Here is a 21,132-nt window from a genome sequence, read left to right as displayed (position 1 = left end):
CTTTCACTTCACACCTGCCTCTCGTACCTTCTCCCCACCCACTCTCTTCCTCTAGGCTCACTCCGCTCTCTCCCTTCCTCCCTTTGTTTTTCCATTTAGCTAATATAAATGTGCCTATTGAGGAGGTCACATTCCTTCCTGTGTCCCACCAAGGGGATTTCCAGGCATTCAGGACATTAAAAATGTAGCACTACCTCTTGCCATGTTGGCAGGTTCTGACTGCTAAATTTAGCATTTAGCTAATGATAAACTGCACCAAAATTTAAAATCAGTAATACTGTGGCACTAAGATGATATTTGCCACATCACACTGCTCGCTTTGCATGTGAGTCGTGCTCCATTCCCTGTCCTTTGTGTCTGTCATACCTGTTTAGATTGTAAGTTGTTCAGGGCAGCACTTGTCTTGTACTCTGTGATTGTACAGCGCCTAGCACAATGGAGTCTGCAACCTGTGGTTCCAGAGCCGCATGCGGCTCTTTAAGATTTTCTCTGTGGATCCCAATGCTACACTTGCAAAGTAAAAAAAAAAAAAAAATCTCAGGATTATTTTCAATATTTCGGGAAACATCCAAAAGCCGAACAATGAACAACTCATATCTAAATAGAAAATGGTATATGATCTTGAAATGTTGGATAACTCCCCAATTTTAACAGGTGCGGTGCGTTCTGGGACATGTGTATGCACTCTTCTTAAAATAGGGGTCACGAAAGGTGCAGTTTGACATTATTAATGAAGGACTGTCTCATTTTCACGTGTATTGCAGCTCTTGAATAATTGATTTTTTTTACTGAATTTGAAAAAAATTGCTCTTTTTGCTATTTTGGTTGTGAACCCCTGGCCTAGCACAACGGGTTCTTGGTTGGTCCTTGGTTGGTCTTTAGGCATTCCCATCATGACATCATAATTCATACTGCTCTTAAACATTAAAATATACAAATATGCCAGTTGTGTATGCGCACAGCTAACTACGCAGCCATAGACACAGACATGCACATTTTAATTTCTGGACACACATGCAAGTTGTCTCTCTTGCACGTGCAACTCATCTTTCTTCCACGTGCACACGGTTCTTTTAACCACAAGAGCACATACCTTCCATAAATCCGGCCATGCCACAGACAGCGTCACTCAGGCATGCTCTTCACGCACATGCATCCACAGACCCCTTATGAAGATAATTTGATGCTCACTGTGGTTTAGTTAATTCTAGTCACAGTAAAAGAGAAACCTTAAAGTAGCTGTGAAGGATTGACAGGTCTGTAATATTGTGGGAATAAATTAGAGAGGTTCTAAGTTAACACTCTCTGCAAACATGAGGAGCAGAGAATTCCTCAGAAAATGCATTAATAGTTTCTACATCTAAAATACCCAGACCACAGTGAGCAAGCTTCTGCTTAAGGAACTGCTTATACTCATTCAGAGGATGGAAGGGCTGATGCAGTCCAGGGCTACTGGAAAGAACAGGAGAAGCTGAAGAGGATTACCAATTCAAGGTCATAGAATGCAGAAAATGTTGACTAAAGAACAACTTAAGAAAGAGATTATTATTTCTTGGCAAGGGGTTATTTGGGGGTTTGGTTCAGGTGATGCATGTAAGCCAGAGGTAGCATGACCAAATAGCAAGTGTGAAAAATCAAGATCTTTTTTTTATTTTGGGTGGAGGGAAGGAAGGTATATTTCTGTGTATAAGACAAAGCTGCTAAGATTGGAATGGTCCCAAGAACTGTGGGGTGTCTCATTACTCTAGCCACAGGTGATGTGAAATGATCCTATGGATGAATAGTTCTGGAGGTCATATTTTTCCCTCCCACATCTCACTAAATCTGCGTTAATTATCAGCTGAGCTTTTCAGAAGCAGTCAGAACATATCTATATTGCAAGATATACTGCTGGTGCTTTATTTTTCATGTCCTGAATGCCTAGAAATCCCCTTTTTCTGTAACATAGGTAGGACTTTTACCTCATTAATATGCACATTTAGGATTGTTCCTCCTCCCCACCAAAAAAAAACCAATCACCACTACACAATTCTCTTCTAGTGGTAACTGAATAGTAACAGAGAGGTAGCTGTATTAGTCTGTATTCTAACAAAACAAACCAGCAGTCATGTAGCACTTTAAAGACTAACAAAATGATTTATTAGGTGATGAGCTTTCGTGGGACAGACCCACTTCTTCAGATCTGTCATAGTCTTGAACGTGCTACATAACTGCTGTTTTTTTTTTAAGGGCAACTGAGTACCGCAGCAAGGGTTAGTATTACCCATTTAAAATAGCAAAGGCCCTGTAGAGTATATACTGTTAGGTTAAGAATAGGGTCCTACCACATTTGTGATTCATTTCATGGTCATATTCATGGGGTTTCTAAAACTGTAAATTTCATGATTTCATCTATTTAAATGTGAAATGTCAATATATTATAGTTGTATAGGTCCTGATCCCAAAAGAACTTGTTGGGGGGGGCGGCACAAGATTATTGCGTGCAGGGGGTTGTGGTACTGCTACCCATACTTCTGAGCCCCTGCTGCTGGTGGCAGCTAGAGAGCAGCAGCTGCTGTCCAGGATCCTGGCACAGAAGGCAGAGTCGGTGTCAGCACCAGCACAGAAATAAGGATGGTGGGGTATGCTGTGGCTGCCCTTACTTCTGTGCTGCTGCCTGCAGAGCTGGACCCTCAGGGCTTGTCTATACTTATGAGGAGATTGACTCATTCAGGGTCGATCTGCTGGAGTTTGATTTTACACATCTGGTAAAGATGCGCAAAGCTGATTTGTCTGGAGTTGGCAGTCAACCCCCGATCCGCTTCTGTCAGGAGGGGTAAGGGAGGTTGACGGGAGAAACGCTCACGTCAAACTTTCTCAGTGAGGACAGACCTTACAGTAGATTGCAGATACGTCGATTCTAGCTGCGCAAATTGCCATAGCTAGAATTACATATCTGCAGTCAGCTGTAAAGTCTAGTGTAGAACAAGCCGCAGTCAGCAGCCACAACCCCCCAGCCACCCGTTTCTGACAGGAGCCGCATGGAGGTGAGGATGACATGGTATGGTATTGCCGCACTTACATCCGTGCTGCTGGTGGAGCATTTCCTTCAGAGCTGGACAGCTGGCCTACAGTAGCCACTCTCCCACCACCCAGCTCTAAAGACAGCGCAGAGGTAATGATGCTAATGCTGAGACCCTCCCCGCCCCCCAAAATAACCTTGCAACTTCCTCCACAACTCCCTTTTCAGTCAGGAGCCCCAGCCCGCAAAATTTGTATAGTATGGGATAAAAACACACACGAGACCATACTTCCTCTCTGCCCTGGGTGTTAATATCTCCCCATTAGACTTGACAATGGCTCTTATCCCCCCCTCTGATCTGACTTGTTTTTTCCTCTTTTGATAAGTGCTGTTGATACTGGGCCATTTCCACCTTGCTGAATAGACCTTGTCAGCTCTGACCCTCCCTCTTACTGGGATCCCACTCTTTAAATACCCCTCTGAAACCACCCCCTCCCCATTCATGCATCTGATGAAGCGGGTCTTTGCCCATGAAAGCTTATGCTCCAAAATATCTGTTAGTCTATAAGGTGCCACAAGACTTCTTGTTGTTCTCGAAGCTGCAGACTAACACAGCTACCTCTCTGATACTTACACCCACTTGAGCTCCTTTACCCTTCCAGAATAAGGTAAACGGCCTCCCTGGAAATGAAAACTGGGCCCAGGGAACTTATTGTATGTTTCAGAGGGAGAGCTGAGTTAATCTGATTCCTTGTATATTTCTAACTGGAGACTTAAACTCCTAAGCTGTCCCCTCTCTCTCTCCGCACTAGACAAAATGCAGGGCTGTGTTTTCCTTCCAGGTTTAGCAAGCCTGCCGTTGTTGTCTCTGGTAGATGTGGAGGGAAAAACAGAGTACCAAGCTATCCATGACTCTTTTCTTTCAAAGCGGAAAACAGCTTCTGTAAGAGAGATTCAGATTTGTAAAGACAGGGAATAAATAGGCATTGGATTGCTTCCATCTTTCTGCCTCCTGGGCTGGCCCCTTCAGTTAAAGCAATCTTGTTTAGCACTATCCACCGGTAGTGTTAGAAACGTCCAGGCCAAGGACCAACTCTGTGTGTGTTTGTATGGTGCCCCCCACAATAGTGTCTTGGTCCGTGAGTCAGGCCTTCAAAGGACCTGCCATAACACCAATAATTGACTCCCTATGAGCGGTGGAGGTAGTGTAGTGACGAGTCTTGTATGTACCTACGTAGCTTATACAATACATGCCGGGTTAGTTAAGTCGGATCAAACTGAGACAGAATTGGCTTCTGGCAGAGAGAGATACTGAAAGTGAAGAGAAATGAAACCAGACATGTTGAAAAAAACTGATCATTGGGAAGGAAACCCTACAGGGAGGTGAACACACGTCTCTTGTAAGGAAAAGGTTTAGTACTACAACCTTTGTCTGCAATTCAGCCATTTGTCTAACAGTGCCCATGCTTCACTTTGCTAGGAGGTTGAAATTCTCCTGTCAATCACAACATTGGAAAGGCCAATTAATGCTCTATTTCCTCAGTACAAACCCGTTCGTCTCTTTAATAGTGACTGCTCTGTTGATTCCAGCTGATTTAGCACTTGCATGTGTTCTAGTGACACAGCTGGAACCTGTTGCATCACAGTCCTAAATCTATCATGTCCTAAAGTACATTTCTCCATTACATACTTCTGCACTGTGATCTGTATGATTTCATGGGATAGGAAACTGCCACTTTCATGCACAACTTGCCATGTTGGAAGCAGGTCTTTTCCTGCTGTTCGGCATCTGCCCACCATGAGAGACAAGTACATTCCTTTCATACGAGAGTCGCCAGGTTTGGAATGTGAACACTTTAATTCTACACATGGATGACCACCTGTCTCAAATGGATGTTTACCTGTTATAAAGGGCCCTACCCACCCCAAAAAAGTGGATACTCTATGACACAGGTCTGTCCTTTAAAAAAGGTGGTTAATTTTCTGTCTATGAAGATATTTTCTTGCTACATATTAGGAGAGCTCACTACTAGGGGGTCAGTACTTTTTGTCACCCTGGGGTTGCTTACCACTAAGGGATTTGTTCTTTCAGTCAGTTGTTTTGCAAAGAGGTATTTCCAGAAGGCGTATGAAAGTGGTTTGAGAGACAGAGGGTGGGTATGTGTTGATCCGGTATGTCCTCTAATGGGAAACTCTGTGGTCATCTCTGACATCTTCCAGAAATCTTGCTTCGTAGAAGAGCCCTAGCTGGTGCCTCTTCACCATTTGGCTAAATTCCCTGCACATTTTAGGAGAATGTCCTGTCTTTTTAAAAGCCAAACTGAAAATCCCTGCAAAGGAAGGAAAATTTAGGAGGATGAAGAAAGAGATCTGGAGAATGTAGTCTTCCAACAGCCAGACGGAAAAATAATATATTTAATGTATAGTTTTTCCATGATCCGGAGAATGTGCTGTGTTATAATGTATCATGCATTTAACACAAAGTATACAGGAGAATTAATGTATTTCAAATGCAACAAATTTGGCTGATTATTTTAGAGAGATGTCATACTGGTATACTTCAAATGGAATGTAAATTTTAAAATATGTATTTTAAGAAAAAACAACCCTCCCCCTCCACCACAATCCTAGCAAACTGCTACCTTCAGCACAGCACACAGGAGTCTAGAGAAGTATGTGGGTTTTAGTAAAAGCTGTAAATCAAGGTAGAATTTAGCAGCCTGTATTTACATGTTTAACAATCTAACATATTCATCCCACTTTTTATAAACCCTAGTAACTGTTCCCACAAGAGAAGTGATTGTCTTATTCCTGCACCATGTTCCCCGCTTGTATTTAGCAGCAGCCACAATGGAGAGGTTAAGATTTTCTTTCGTTGCATCCATCCCAGTTGCTGTTGTTAAACAGCTGCTTCCAGGGACTGTTTCTCTCATTGGGGTTTAGTTGTATCCCAGATGAATAATGTCCCTCTTCACCTCTGCAGCAGCTGGCCTCCAGCCGACGTGTGAGTAGGATGCTGACAGCTATTAGGAACATTTGGAGTGGAGGCAGCTGCCAGAAAGCAGAAGTCCCTGTTACCAGACAAGGGTGGGGAACAATTTAGAGATTAAAACCCCTCCCTGGCCCTTTCACATTTACATTTATTACTTATGCTCAGAAATTTTCAAGCCAAGCTCAATCGTGAACTGAATGTAAAAGCTGGTTAAAGTATCTGGTCACTTTTCACTCCTATTAATATGTTTTTCTTCATGGGCTGTTATTAAGTATTGTTTCAGAGGAAAATGAATGTTGGAAATGATGGGGCAAAGTTTGCTTTGTTGTACAGGTATAATAGTGGAAAGATTAGATTTTTTATTAGTAAATGTCACTAAATGTTGATTTCACTGTAGACACACATCAACAAACAACTCATTTGAGTTCATTTAATATTTATTTTATGTTTTAGATGTTTTATTGTGAATATGTGCTTGTAATGCTTGTGAACTTTAACATTTTGAATATCAGCATTTGCCATTAAATAATTGTTGGATGCCCTCTCAATTTCCCACAGCTGTAAACATTTAAAAGCTCAAAACCCATTTTTTTCCAAATGTGTGAAAATGTACATGGATAAAAATAAAAAATCTTAAAACTGAACTTTGCTGTTATCAGCTGAAATGATAAAATAACAAAAATTGAATTGTGCCAGTCCTGCACATGTACAATCCCATTGGCTTCCACCCTTAATATAACAGAGGAATCGTCAGTCTCTTCCCCAATGTTTTTTTTTTCATTTCTATCACATTTGCTAAAGTATGATTCTGTTCCAAAATGTGGTTACAAAAATGACTTTATGAAGTTCTATGTTTATTGTCCATTACTGTGTTTCATAACAAATTTGTTCAGTTTACAAGTAACAAAATGGTGATGATGTTTGGAGACTGCTTATGTATAACTTGAGTAACATGTAACCCAGGTTTACAACTCACTAGTCCTTGCACCAATAGATATGCCTGTTCTGAAGAAGCTCCCAGTGCTCTTTCCCATAATCCCCTTCTCTTGTCCACTGGACGCTTTCTGCCATATGTAGATTTTTCTATGCCACAAGAATCTGTAATTGGCTGGTTAAAATAGGACTCCTCTTCTTAATACTATTGAATAATGTTTTCCAAAGACCAAGTCCCAATCACATGACTTATATGAGAAGCCCCATTGAGTTCAGCTGTAGTTCAGTGGGATTCTTTGCATAAGTAAGGTGACGTCTACACTGCACAAATAACTTCAAAGTTGCTTACTTTGAAGTACAACTTCAAAAGTAACAGACTTTGAAGTTGCGCATCTACCCACACCCTGCTTCGAAGTAGGACACTACTCTATTCCCAGGAATAGAGTTATGACTTTGAAGTTGAGCTCCCTGCTTCGAAGTACAGGAAAACGTGTGTAGACTCTCTGCAGGCTACTTCCAAGTAGCGCCTAACTTTGAAGTTAACTTCGAAGTTAGTTCCTAGAATAGATGCACAGTAAGGTCGGGGAGAGTTTGCCCCTTTCTGTTGAAAATTAAGATGTGAGGGTTTGGTTGGAATAGATTTTCTACTTCACAATAATTAAATTAATATAGTGAGAAATGAGGTAATGTACAGTAATTCTAACCTTGTGAAATATATAATAATGGATGTAAAACCAAAACCAGCCAAGCTCTGTCATTAGTTGTCAGTGATGTCATAACAGTATCACTAACACCCAGGTAATGCACAGACAAGACTTGCTCATATTTCATAAATGTCATTTTATATTAGCTCAGACACACCTGAAGTAGGGCATACTTTGGGGGATTATGGCACTGTTTAGGTTGCTGAAATCACTTCAGTGTTTGGCCTTGTGCCTCAGAACATTGCTTGGAGACCTCGTTAATCTCCTGGCAATACATAGACATTTTGTGTCTTATTGCTCAGTTATACACTTTCTGTTCTTTGAGTACTGGAAGGATAGGAGAGGCTTTGAAAGAGGATTCAGGTGAACCATGTAGGCCACTCAGAAAACTTGAGATACTTTAATCCAGTCTTTGGTATTCAAGATGCCTTCTTGTACAGACATGAGAAACAGAGTGCCCTGTGAGACTGAAAGAAAGGCCTCCTGTTGTGGAATGGTTAAAGAACTCTTTAAACTCATCATCCCATGCAAAGATAAAAATTGTGCCACAGTAATGCAACCTTCTACTCTGTGTGTGAGTAGCATGTAACCCAGTTTTGTGACTCCCTTTGTCCTTAGACCAATAGATATGTCTGTTTTGAAGAAGTAATTTAGAGCAAGCTTGAGGCTGGTACCTGCTGAAATGAGTAGATGATTTGCTCACAATCACAAAAAAATATCTAATGGTACAAAGTAAAGTGCTAGTTCAAACAGACCTAATCTTCAGAAGCAGACATAATTTTTGACTGGAGCTGACTTATTGATGGGAGAGGGAAGGGATCTTAAAAGATGTTTTGGCAGCATAACATACTCCCAAATTATATTTTTGTAACGTTCTTGAAACTCTTTGGAGACTTCCATGAACAGCTGAAGGACCAGGTCTAGGACCAGGTTAAGTCTGTAATCAGAACCAGGAAATAGGAAATGACACCTTTCAGCAGAACTTGCTAGTTTAATTTGCTGTGTTCCAGCCCACAACATCTGGCAAACCTAATTATTCCAGTAAAAGGTCACTGATGGTATTTTCAGATCTGATTCTCTTGTGCTCCTTAGAGCATTCTTCACTGTCAGAGCTACTACTGCTCCTTGAGCGTTCAGCTCTGGGAACAATTAAAAAATCCTCTTGAATTGTCCTTTAAAAGTTTATTTGCTAATTTCTATCACACCTATTGCCAAGACCACAAAGGTGTATAATTGCAAACATTAATTGGAAATATCTGTTAGTCTATAAGGTGCCACAGGACTTCTAATTGTAAAAATTGAAACTCAAATTTAGGTATACTTGTGCATGAGCCAAGAAGTTAAGATCTGGCTTCAGATCTTAAATTTCCCTAAAGTCCCTGCGTTGGGTCCATCACTAAAATTAGTTTGATCATTTAGAAAACAATTGAAATGTTGGAGCAGGACAGAAAGCAACCACTCAAGTGCTAAGCAAAATCAATGCCCTGTATGGTGTCATTATAGTCAAGACTCTCCCAGGTTCCAAAGACCGGAGGCCTTCAGCTGTGAGCCACTGTTGCCAGTGTGGAAATGGACAGAAAGAACTTTCAGCCAATTTTCACTGCTGTGATGAAGTATAAGGTGAGCAGCAGCCAGTCACGTGGAATAGTACCTAGCACAAGTGACAAGCTCTGTCCAACTAGGACACTACTGCAATGAGCTTGTGGTGAACTGCACCACTCACAGGTGGTCAGTTATACTCTGCACTGTTTGGAGCTTCTGGAGGTTATAGATAAACAGAAAATATTACTGTAGTCCAAGCCTAGAAGTGACAAAGGCCTGCATTAGTGAAGAATAAACCCAGTGCTTTTTTGTAAAAAAAATAAAAATAAAAATAAAAAGAGGAGCCAGCTCCCCACCCCTCAGTCACCTCCCAGCCAATCCCATGGCTGGGACTGCCAAGGTGCTGGTACTCAGTACCGGCAAGTACCAGCACAGAAAAAGCACTGCCTAAAGCTAAAAGACATTTTAAGAAATAGAATATTGCAAATCAGCTTAACCTGAAAATGAAACTTCGTTGGAGAGTTTAAATGACAGAGGATCAGAGTCTCATGTATCCTACAGTTCTGAGTGCTATTCTAGTTAAAGCTCTCAACATTTGAAAGCTGTTTTACGCGCCAAAGTGGTGTGTAGTGTAAATGACAATTTGACTTACATTTTTAGATTCTGCCTGGTATGGGAAAGGGCTTTTGGAGAGGCTGGGATGAAGAAGGACTTGCCTGTCTCCCAAAAGCTTTAGCCATCTGGCCAGAGTAGGGAGGAGGCTGTGTGCATTCAGGAAACCTACTTCCACCTAGGAAAGGTAGGGCACCTATGCGAAGCGTACAAGGCACAGCTACAAATTATTGCTGGTATGTTCTCAGCTGCTGTTCTGGATTTTCACATTCAGCTCTGTCTGTAGCAGCTTCTTTCTCTGCCTATCTGCTTTCAGGCAACTTTAGATTTGGCCAAGAAGCCCCAGATGTGGTTCTGTGCAAAAAAGACCCATCAATGCTGTTCTGAAACCTGGTTTGAGGGGGTTGGTCAAGATCTGAGCATGCGTACCATCTCTGTACTACTAGCCCCATCAGATGAGGGTACTTGAGACTTCACTGCACAGATGCTACAGAACTTGTCTGGCCCCATTTTATTTTATTGTCATTTGAAAAGTGAGTCTTCTCTGACCCCTTTCTATTTTTAGATAGGGTCAGCTTTCACTTTTGCCTGTCATTTCTGTTGCTGGTTTGTGAGGATAAGTGGAACTTGGAAAAGAAATTGTAATACCATTAGCCATCCTGAAATTCAGGGGTTTATTGTATTAGAACGTGGTTTGCTTCATGGATGAATAATTGTTTCAAAAGCGATCTCCCCTTGCTCTCCTAAGAAAGCTAAATGTTTATGATTGAGCTCTAGCCTCTTCTGTGTAGAACCCAAGCTTCTTACTTCCCAGGTACTAGGACAAGCAGCTGCTTTCTATTCACATATCCACCATTACAAGTTGCTGGCTCACCAGCTCCCAAAGGGCTGATGCCTTTTGCTTTCCTTTTGAGCTCTCTTTTTGCAACTTTTAACCTTTGGCTTCCAATTTTCCCACTAGGTTCAGTCTCCCTTCTATAGATGTCTACAAAATTCCTCTTCATTGCACTTGTTGCTATTTTTCCTTAGTAGCTGCTTTCATTCCTCTTGTTTTTCATTGTTCAAGATACCTTGGGATGTGGCCCTTGTCCCACACCTCCAAAGAGAGATCCACTTCTCAGCTGTTGCTTACGAGTGTTTCATAGCCAGGGGCAACAGCGGGGCAGATTCCTGCTCTTGGCTATGGTTACTGGCAACTTCTTCCCTCTTCCAGTGCTCTTTTAGCAGAGGGGTTCTGACCAATGAAACTGATCCTATTCTCATATATGATACAGTGTTTAGATAGCAGGGCTCCATCTTTAACTCTGCATTATCATTTCCATCTGCTATAGTGGGATTTCCTGCTTTTCTGGTATCTTAAAGTCCATAATTTTCTCACCTTCTAGTGGGCTGATGTCTGTAAGAGTGTTTTTCTCTGTTGATAGCAGCTTTTTTAGAGTGTTATTCTCCATCTTACCCTTGAATGTTTGCCATTGGATGGGGCAGGGATTGGGGGAAGGTGTGCAGGTCAATATAGCAGGTTTATGTGCAGGCCCAAAAGATAGCACCAAGACACATACAGTAAGCCCCAGTTCCCAAACTGATTGCAGAGCAGGGTTTGGGTGGTGGGTGGTTTTTGACGCTGTGCTGCTATGCCAACCAATTGTCTTGCATCTGAGGGAAGGTGAGATGCACCTCAAGCATCTGAGTGCTTAGAACCTAGATTGCTCAACTGCCGACTGGGGCACTGAATCCTAAATGTGAGCTCATTTCTTTTCTGGGGAGGTTTGGCTGCCTTGTCATGGGTTTCTACATGGTACACCAGCAGAAGTAGGGCAGCTAAACTGCCAAGATTTGTATTCTCTTGCTGTTTCGCAGCATGTGATCACCACTTGCCACACCTTCATTGACCTTAGGAAGATCCATAAATCAGCTGCACACGCACTAGTGAAGCTCTCCTCATGCTTATTGAACATTTCACTGATTGGGAAACACACCATCTTTGGTGACCACTGCATTAAAGAGCCCTTGTGGGTTAGAAATAATACAGGGGAGGTCGTCTGATGTTTCAGAACCTCTGCATCTTGCCTCCTAACAAGGGCAGAGTGTCCTTCCTGCCATGGCTAGGTTAATAACCAAAGCTCAAGGCCAGCAAATAAAAAAATTAAAACAAGCAATGGGGGGGGTCAGGTTTCAGTGCTCTTTGCCTCAGTCTGGCCCAGAGTCACCATCTCAGGTTTCGCAGCCAGAGCAATGGCTATTTCCAATTCATTCATCCTAAGGATTGAAATTATAGCCTCATAGCAAGGAAAATATTCAAAGTCCATGAGGTAATGAGACCTGGGGACAGAAATACTTTCACTTAAGAACTTTAATGCAATATGGAAGTTGTTGTTTTTGTTTTCAATACCCTTGATGCAAACTTTTAGTGTAAAGTAGTCCGCATAGTCAGTGGAAAAGTCCCTCCAGTGCATTCAGGAACAAACTGCAGAATTCGGTTTTGGGCAACCTTTGCAATTCCGGTTTCCAAATGCTTTGATCTGACCCTAAGATACGGTATGCAAAAGGATGACCTCCATCTGGATGACACTTAAACTTATCTTCTACTGCCTCACATTGGAAGACCTCCAGTTTGCTTAGAGGGTGGCTACATTTGAAATCATTAGGGCAGGGCTTGACTAGCTTAATGAGCTGGTTGCTCAGGCAGTGATGGATAAGGACCCTGAAAATTTGTTAGTTATGCTCCCTAGGTGTCAGTGTTCTAGCTTTCTGTGCCCAACATGCATAGCAGTCTCTGATTAAAAGGGAATGTGTGTGGATGTATGGATGTGTGAGGTCTCTTTGGAAATTCACACATGATCTTCCCAGCCTCAGGGATTTATTTCAGTATCCAGTTCCATGGTTAGAAAACAGCCTCTTTCTCCTTCATCTGTGCAGCACATTGCAACAAGTGTCACCAAATATGGCCAAGATTCTCAAAAGAGAATTACTCAGGAGAATTCCTCCACCCCATCAGAGCATTTATGATATTTGGCTTCTGTTATAGATTGTTCCTGTGTGAGCCTGCCTGAAGCGGAAACTGTGACAAATCTGTCTGGACAGTTTCTAAGCCCTTGCGGTTATGTTGAATTTTAATTGTCTTGATCACTAGGTTTTTCTTTGTACTATAATTGATACAGTACTGCAGCCTAAGAAAGGCCAGCCTATTTGGAGAGCATCAAGAGTGGGGAGGCTAGAAACAAAAGGGGGAAAGGAAAGGAGCCTTGCTGATAAGTTTTATAAAAATCACTCAATTGTGTCTTCTAGGTCCTTCAAGCCTGACTTTGTTCTGACCCGACAGCATGCATACAGCATGGCTCTGGGAGAGGACTTCCGCAGCCTCATCATTGGCCTTCAATATGGCGGAATCCAGAGTGTCAACTCCTTTTACTCCATCTACAACTTCTGCAGCAAGCCCTGGGTGGTAGGTGATCGTCCGAGTTGATTACTGAGAGCACTGGACCAGAAAAGTCTGTAGCTGATGGCGTTCCAAAGTCAGACACCAGTTTTTCCTAGCAGGAGCCCATCTTTTTGCAGCCGTCACTCTGCTAGCCTTAGAGAAGTGTTTGGGTGACTCCTTTGGGAGCCTGACAACCTGGCTCTTTTATTAACCTATCTGACTTCCTCTGATGAGGTATAGGATCGGGGCAGCCACTCACTTGGAACAGTAGCTGGCACAAGTGAGAAGTTACTCACTTCTTAGTAACGTACTTGCCCTAAGCATAAGGCTTCTTCAGCAGTCCCAGATTCTGTCACTTGGCTACCCGGGAGACAAGAGCTGCAATTAAATCTAGATCTCTTTTGTGGCGGTACAGATCAATACCGATAGGCCACTGGGCTGGCTCAGGAATGTATTTTAATTTGTGTGAGCCATTAGTACACCCTGTTCTAGAAGATATGTAGACAGTGATTCATAAAATGGATTCTGTAAGCCTATGACTATTTCATATTTGTATTATGTCAGCACATGAGACCCCAGCTGAAATCAATGCCCCATTGTGTCAGGCCCTGTACAAACATATAACAAGAGACAGTCCCTGCACCAAAAAGCCTACAATCTAAACAGACAAGACAAAGTATTGTGGGGAGGGGATATTACACTGAGCAGAGTGAACAATGCAGCGATTTGCAAATGTCATGCTGGTGCCAGCAGGTGTTATTTTTGTTGTTGTTGTTGTTGGTTTTTGTGGGGGTGGGGGTGCGGGAGTTCTTTTGGAATGGACTAACTGAGACAATAACAAGGTAGAGGGCACAGTAAAGGGGGGAAGTTAGAGTAAAATGTGAATACAGGAGCCTGGAAGGCAGGTATAGTGAGGCTGAGGTAAAAGCTAAGAAACAGCAAACAGCCAGTCAGCCATGGGGAAAGGCTATCCTGAGTAAAAGCTGTTAAAAAGTCAAACATCTCTGGAGTCCGTAGATTCTGCTGCAGCTGCTTGTCTCTGCTCCTTCAGACTGGCTTTGTTCCAGCCATGCTTATGTGGCTGGGTGGAAAGGGTTGGGCCTCTTGGGTGAGATTCTCTCCAGCACAATTCTGGATCTGAGGGGCATTGGGGCTATGGACTTCAGTTTCCACCCTTTGTGTTTGGGGTTGTGGGATAATAGCCTTCCCAATTTCTTCTGCAGAGGGTCTCTGCTGATGCAGCTGTAGAAAGTCTCATCCATAGGTGCACAAATATCAGATGTTAGACAGAGAAGACAGTAGCAAGGAACTAACCATCATTATTAGGTAACCACAACTTTTGCTTTCTTTGAATTTATAACCCCCACTAAGTCTTCCATCTCTTGGGTGGTGGCTCAAATTCAGCTGAGGTCAGTAATGACTAAAAACTGTTATCTTGTGACTACCCTGTTTGGCAGGTGCGCTTTCAGTCCATTTCCTAGTCAAAAAGGTACCTGTGGTACAGAACACACCTTCACAATTCAAACCTGTTGTGGTAGCCAGTGTCACTGAACACTGGCTGGTGTAGGCATGAGAGGCCGGAGCCAAGGGTCAGAACTGGAGTCAGAACCAGGAGCTGAAGGTCAGAACCAAGTTACTGAGAGGGAGACAGGGCAGGAACAGGGCTGGAACTACGCAGAAGCAATGCTGGGAATAAACCCAAGCTATCACAGCCATAGGTGAATGCTGTGAGTGGTTACTGAGCTGCTGGGCTTAAGACCCCATCTGCTGACTTTATACAAACAGGAGAAAGTAGCCAGATTTTCCAAGCCTGAGCATGCAGTAGTCCCCAGTGACTCTGGAAATGGTTGGTGTGTATGTGCATTTTGAGCCTCTTTCAAGGACGTCTGCCCCAACAATCGAGGGGGTTGTCAATGAGGTTTTCAATTTAGAGATTCCTCTGGATCATCAGTTATCCCATGTGTCTTCATCATTTCATCTGCATTTGTTGCACTGCTTACTCAGGCATAAACAAGAGTGGGTCTGTCCCACGAAAGCTCATCACCTAATAAATTATTTTGTTAGTCTTTAAAGTGCTACATGACTGCTTGTTTGTTTTGATAGAATACAGACTAACACAGCTCCCTGTCTCTCACTATAAACAAGAGTGTGCAACTTTCTACTTTGATGATTATAGTGAGCTATAAATGAGGCTAATCTTAAAGCCTCCATAGGCCTGATGTACACTACAAAGTTAAATCAACCTAAGTTGACTCATTTCAACTTAATTTGGTATGCATCTCCACCGAAATTCATCTGCTGTCAGTATAGAAATCTCGTTACATCAGTACAAGAACCCCCTTCCCAAATGATGCATAGCCAAAGTCAACCTGCTTCCATCAAAGTAGTGCTAGAGTAGATATTGACTTTCTTGATCAACTCTTCTAGTCCACCAGCAGCTGTCCCCGCACCCTGTCTCTGCCCCTGCAATAGTGGCCACTCTGGGCACAGCTTGGAACTCCACTGGCACGTGTCATTGTGACTGGAAGCCCACTCTCTCTGTAAAAACCACTGTGTGTCTTTGAAATGCCTTTTCCTGGTTGTCCACTTTGGTGAGCACACCCACTAGCCTGCCTTTGTGAGTCTCTAGCTGTGCTGGCTCAGCGCAGAGAGTGCCACACCTAGATGTGCTCCTGCCTGGGCCAGGACAGAAGTCCTCGGTCTCTCTGGACTATGGGGAGTGCAAGTCCAGTTAAGGGCCGACCAAAGCATGATAGCTGCCTGCATGCCGATTGCAAAAAGAATGGGGAACCTGCGGCCTGACAGGGATGAGCATCAGAATCAGATGGAGGCCAGGGCACTTCAACCAGCATGCCAGAAGGTGAGAGAGCTCAGCCGCACTGTGGCCATCCTGCAAATCTCCCACTGCTACAGACCTCATGCCCTACTTGGTGGGAGCCCCACCAGCTTCCCAACTGTGAGGTGGACACTTCACGGGAGCTGGGAGTGGAAGCTCCTCAAGAGGAGGAAGTGGGGGCACAAACCAGGATCACTTTGGAACTCCGCTGGAATTGAGCCAGCCTTGCCAGGCGAGCATGGCTGAGCTAAGTGAGGAAGGGGAACGGAGCTCAGCTGAGGGTGTATAGATGCATGATTCCATAGTAGCATGTTTGTTTCTCTTTTCAGTGATCAGAGCCTCCCCTCCCTCTTCCATGGTGCCATGTGTACAGCTGGCCTCTATCCCATCTGCACATTTAGAGAACAAAGGCCTTAACTTTTGATTCCTCACTTTACTTACACCAGGTCTGCAATTAAAGCCGATGCTTTGGAACGCATACATAGTTGCCACTTCAAACAATTGCTGCATTAGGAAATTAATTCCTCAGATTAGCATTGCTGTCTGAATTACACAGTCCACAATTAACCACTGTCTTGTGCTCAGATGGAGGTAGAAGGCAGAGGCAGAAGCAGCATTCATTTTTCCATGCAGAGTATTTTGTTTCTCTGAACAGGGATATCTCTTTTTGTCTTCTGTGACAAATTCAAATAATGGAGCTACTCTGTGACCCTCTCAGCCACAGGCGAGATTGGCTTTGGGTTGCCAGTAGCAGTTGTATTCTGTGTGCCTCTGCCACTCAGGTGTGAAATATCAGCCAAAATCACCTCTGCCTGTGAAAATATTGGCAATGTTCATTGTATTTTCCCTATATTTGTACACTGGGGCACTTAGCGCTGTCAAGGGCCGCTGCAGGCCCTGGGGCAAGGTGGGCGGTGGCCCAGCTTTGCACCGCAGAGTGGGTGGGGCTACTGGTGGAAGCGGTGGGATGTGGAACATTCCTCCCTCAGTGCTACCGGTACTGCAGCCATGGACAATCAGAGCTGCACTGCCAAGGCAATTCAAAGGGGCCCGGATCTCCAGCCACCACTGTTCTGGGCCCCTTTGAAAAGCCAGGCCTGGGGGCAACTTCTGCTTTACCTCTCCCTGTCAGCAGACCTGCCAGCATCTAAACCTTGCATACCTCCATTTTCTCTCCTCCGCCTGCTGGAATGAGGTGCTCCAAAAGCTAATAGGACTATTTTTTTTCTTGTTAAAAGACTTTATGGGAATAAAGTAATGGAGTCTTGAGTCTTATCATTCCTCATCAGCTGTAAGACTAACAATGTGGTGACCCTGGGAAGAGCCCCCTTCCCCACCTACTAAATGTTTGACCCAGATTTGGTAAAGAAACAGGTAGACCAGTGGGGATACATAGTGTGGGATTCTCCAATCCCCTGTAGTTGCAGACAGAACACAGGGCTTGGAGAGGCCAGATTGCCAATAGACAGGTGAAGGACTCGGCCTAGTGAGTTCATATGCCGAAGGTGAGAGGCAAAGGAACAGCGACATGCATTGGAAAGTCCATTGCAATATTCTGGCTTTGCTCAGATACCGATACTGCAGAATGTTATCAAAGTAAACACCTAAAGATCCTGTGCCTGCACACAGTAACTTCTCCACTCCACAGAAAAGCTCCAGTTGCTGCTCCTTGTACTACCCAGCAAAAGAAGTGGCAACATCATAGGAGCCCGAGCCCTAACCCTACTGATATATGCCAGGGTTTAGAACCATATGCTTTTACTGACCAGCGATAACTATAGGATTAGCCAGCAAATACAGTGTACAACTTGTTTTTTTACTATGAAACCTTTTATGGTATGTTTTAATAGAGAAACGTGTTTGTTGTGTCTTGTTCATTATAAATACAGGTCACCACACACTGATGCTGACACATTTTTAACTTGTTTATTTGCACTTTAACTTTGTTTCCTGTGTACAGTGAAGTTCTTTTAAAAATTCAGAGTATATTTATTAGTGTGCACCAGAGAAACCTATCACATTACAACATTTATAACAGGAATCACTAACTTGCCCACACTTAAGATCCCAAAAGCATGACACATTGATACTGTGGCTGAGCATTAAAATGACCTTTTAAGGCCTCTCTCAGCTGCAGAGCTCCATAATCATTGGTTCACATATCCTTATGTCTGGCTCTTCACATTCAGCTGACAGCTGCTCCACCTCACCCATCCACCTTACCAGTAGCCTCTCCCCTTGTACTTCATAACATATTAGCCGTGTCTACACGTGCACGCTACTTTGAAGTAGCGGCACTAACTTCGAAATAACACCCGTCACGGCTACACGTGTTGGGCGCTATTTCGATGTTAACATCGACGTTAGGCGGCAAGACGTCGAAGCCGCTAACCCCATGAGGGGATGGGAATAGTGCCCTACTTCGAAGTTGAACGTCGAAGTAGGGCACGTGTAGATGATCCGCGTCCTGCAACATGGAAATAGCGGGGTCCGCCATGGTGGCCATCAGCTGAGAGGTCGAGACATGCTCTCTCTCCAGCCCCTGCGGGGCTCTATGGTCACCGTGTGCAGCAGCCTTTAGCCCAGGGCTCTGTCTGCTGCTGCTGCAGCTGGGGATCCATGCTGCATGCACAGGGTCTGCAACCAGTTGTCAGCTCTGTGGATCTTGTGTTGTTTTGTGCAACTGTGTCTGGGAGGGGCCCTTTAAGGGAGCAGCTTGCTGTAGAGTCCGCCCTGTGACTCTGTCTGCAGCTGTGCCTGGCACCCTTATTTCGATGTGTGCTACTTTGGCGTGTAGACGTTCCCTTGCAGCGCCTATTTCGATGTGGTGCTGCGCAACGTCGATGTTGAACGTCAATGTTGCCAGCCCTGGAGGACGTGTAGACGTTATTCATCGAAATAGCCTATTTCGATGTCGTTTCGATGTCGCTACATCGAAATAAGCTACTTCGATGTAGGCTTCACATGTAGATGTAGCTATTGTGTAATACATAACATACAGCAATAACAGGAGGACTGTTTGGCTACGTCTACACGTGCAGCCAACATTGAAATAGCTTATTTCGATGTTGCGACATCGAAATAGTCTATTTCGATGAATAACGTCTACAAGTCCTCCAGGGCCGGCAACGTCGATGTTCAACTTCGACGTTGCTCAGCCCAACATCGAAATAGGCGCTGCGAGGGAACGTCTACACGTCAAAGTAGCACACATCGAAATAGGGATGCCAGGCACAGCTGCAGACAGGGTCACAGGGCGGACTCAACAGCCAGCCGCTCCCTTAAAGGGCCCCTCCCAGACACAGTTGCACAAAACAACACAAGATCCACAGAGCTGACAACTGGTTGCAGACCCTGTGCCTGCAGCATAGATCCCCAGCTGCCGCAGAAGCAGCCAGAAGCCCTGGGCTAAGGGCTGCTGCCCACAGTGACCATAGAGCCCCGCAGGGGCTGGAGAGAGAGCATCTCTCAACCCCCCAGCTGATGGCCGCCATGAAGGACCCAGCAATTTCGACGTTGCGGGACGCGGATCGTCTACACTGTCCCTACTTCGACGTTGAACGTCGAAGTAGGGCGCTATTCCTATCTCCTCATGAGGTTAGCAACTTCGACGTCTCGCCGCCTAACGTCGAAGTTAACTTCGAAATAGCGCCCGACGCGTGTAGACGCGACGGGCGCTATTTCGAAGTTGGTGCCGCTACTTCGAAGTAGCGTGCACGTGTAGACGCAGCTTTTGCCTTGCAAAGATGCAGTCCAGTCATTAAACATCACCAGTGAGCATTGGATCAACCAAATGCACAGCATGGCAAAGTCAGCCTCACTTCTCTGCTCCAGCTCCATGTTCTGCTCACAGTCCCATAGGTAATCTGGGTACTGCCGTCTGGGTCTCACACACCCCAGCGGCGGTTTGGACTTATGTTTCTTAGCTGAAGGGGGCTGGGGTAAGGACCCTCTAGTCTGCCTGGGTTAGGAAAGCAGTCATCTCCAGCCACCTATTGACCCTGGTGGTCATCTGGCAGGAGGGGAGCCCAAACACTCTCTGAGGAAATGCTCCACATCCCCTGCTGTCTCTTGCAATGCTGGCATTCTTCTCCTTAGCTATCTAACACTCTCACCTTATCTGTTGCCACCCCCAACTTCCTTTCTTACAGTCCCCCTCTTCTCCCCACAGGGGAGGCTTTTTAAATGAGCCAGTGGCAGCCTCTAGTGAGCTCAGCTGGCCCTAATTGATTTATAGCAGCCCCTTCTTGGCTGCTTCCATGGGTCAGCTGCTCCTCACTGCCCTGAAGTATCCCTCTGCTAATTAGCCAGGCCGGGTCTGCTTGTTTAGTGTTGCCTCTCTCTCTTTCTAAGCTTGCCCTCTGGCCGGGCTCTGTCACAAGTCGGTAACTACTGAATCTTTCCTTAGTGTTATCGAGGTGGCTGGTGCATGGCTTCATGAAGCAGCAGCTCTGCTGGCATTTCAACTTCACTAATGTGAATGCAGAGTCAAGAAAGAATGTCCCCATTTGCAGCTTTTGGGAAAGTCCTATTGTCTTAAAGATACACGTAGCACACATCTTCACTGACCAGTAACAGAGAGATAGCCGTGTTAGTCTATATTCTATCAAAACAAAAAAAGTAGTCCAATAGCACTTTAAAGACTAACAAAATAATTTATTAGGTGGTGAGCTCTCATGGGACAGACCCACTTCTTCAGACCATAGCCATATGGTATGGTCTGAAGAAGTGGGTCTGTCCTATAAAACTTACCACCTGATAAATTATTTTGTTAGTCTTTAAAGTGCTACTGCACTGCCTTTTTTGTCTTAACTGACCAGTCCACCCTGATACCATGGAGAAGTACCCCTTATGATTTCTGTGCTCACTGGCATGATGGGGTGATGCAGAACAGGGATATGCATGCTGTTTATCATCCCGTCACAGCCCAGGTATACCGTTGCTTCAAACCCATCTGCCGTTCCCTACACATTATTAAGAGTCACAGTTCTGTGTGGCATGAGATGCTTAATGGCCTTGCCTTCTTGGATGACAACAACCCCTACTGTGGGTTTTCCAGCTCTGAATTAATTCCAGACTGGTCAGTAGCAGCTT

General features: G+C 44.3%; 1 protein-coding gene across 4 annotated transcripts in view; it reads left to right on the top strand.

Annotated features, from left to right (window-relative positions):
* Positions 1-21,132, top strand: part of SYN3 (synapsin III) — a 262,176-nt gene that overhangs the window by 42,217 nt on the left and 198,827 nt on the right. For 3 of the 4 annotated variants that reach the window (XM_075008116.1, XM_075008135.1, XM_075008124.1), the window contains exon 4: positions 13,070-13,226. In XM_075008116.1, the coding sequence (XP_074864217.1) occupies positions 13,070-13,226 (157 nt within the window). Of the gene's footprint in view, positions 1-2,584; positions 2,588-13,069; positions 13,227-21,132 lie in introns of all 4 variants that reach the window. The other variant, XM_075008129.1, reaches the window with a different exon arrangement.

This window comes from Carettochelys insculpta, chromosome 1 (assembly GCF_033958435.1).
Source record: "Carettochelys insculpta isolate YL-2023 chromosome 1, ASM3395843v1, whole genome shotgun sequence".
NCBI classification, from domain to species: domain Eukaryota; kingdom Metazoa; phylum Chordata; order Testudines; family Carettochelyidae; genus Carettochelys; species Carettochelys insculpta.
Note: the sequence above shows the minus strand (reverse complement) of the source record. Positions and strands in the feature narration are given on the sequence as shown.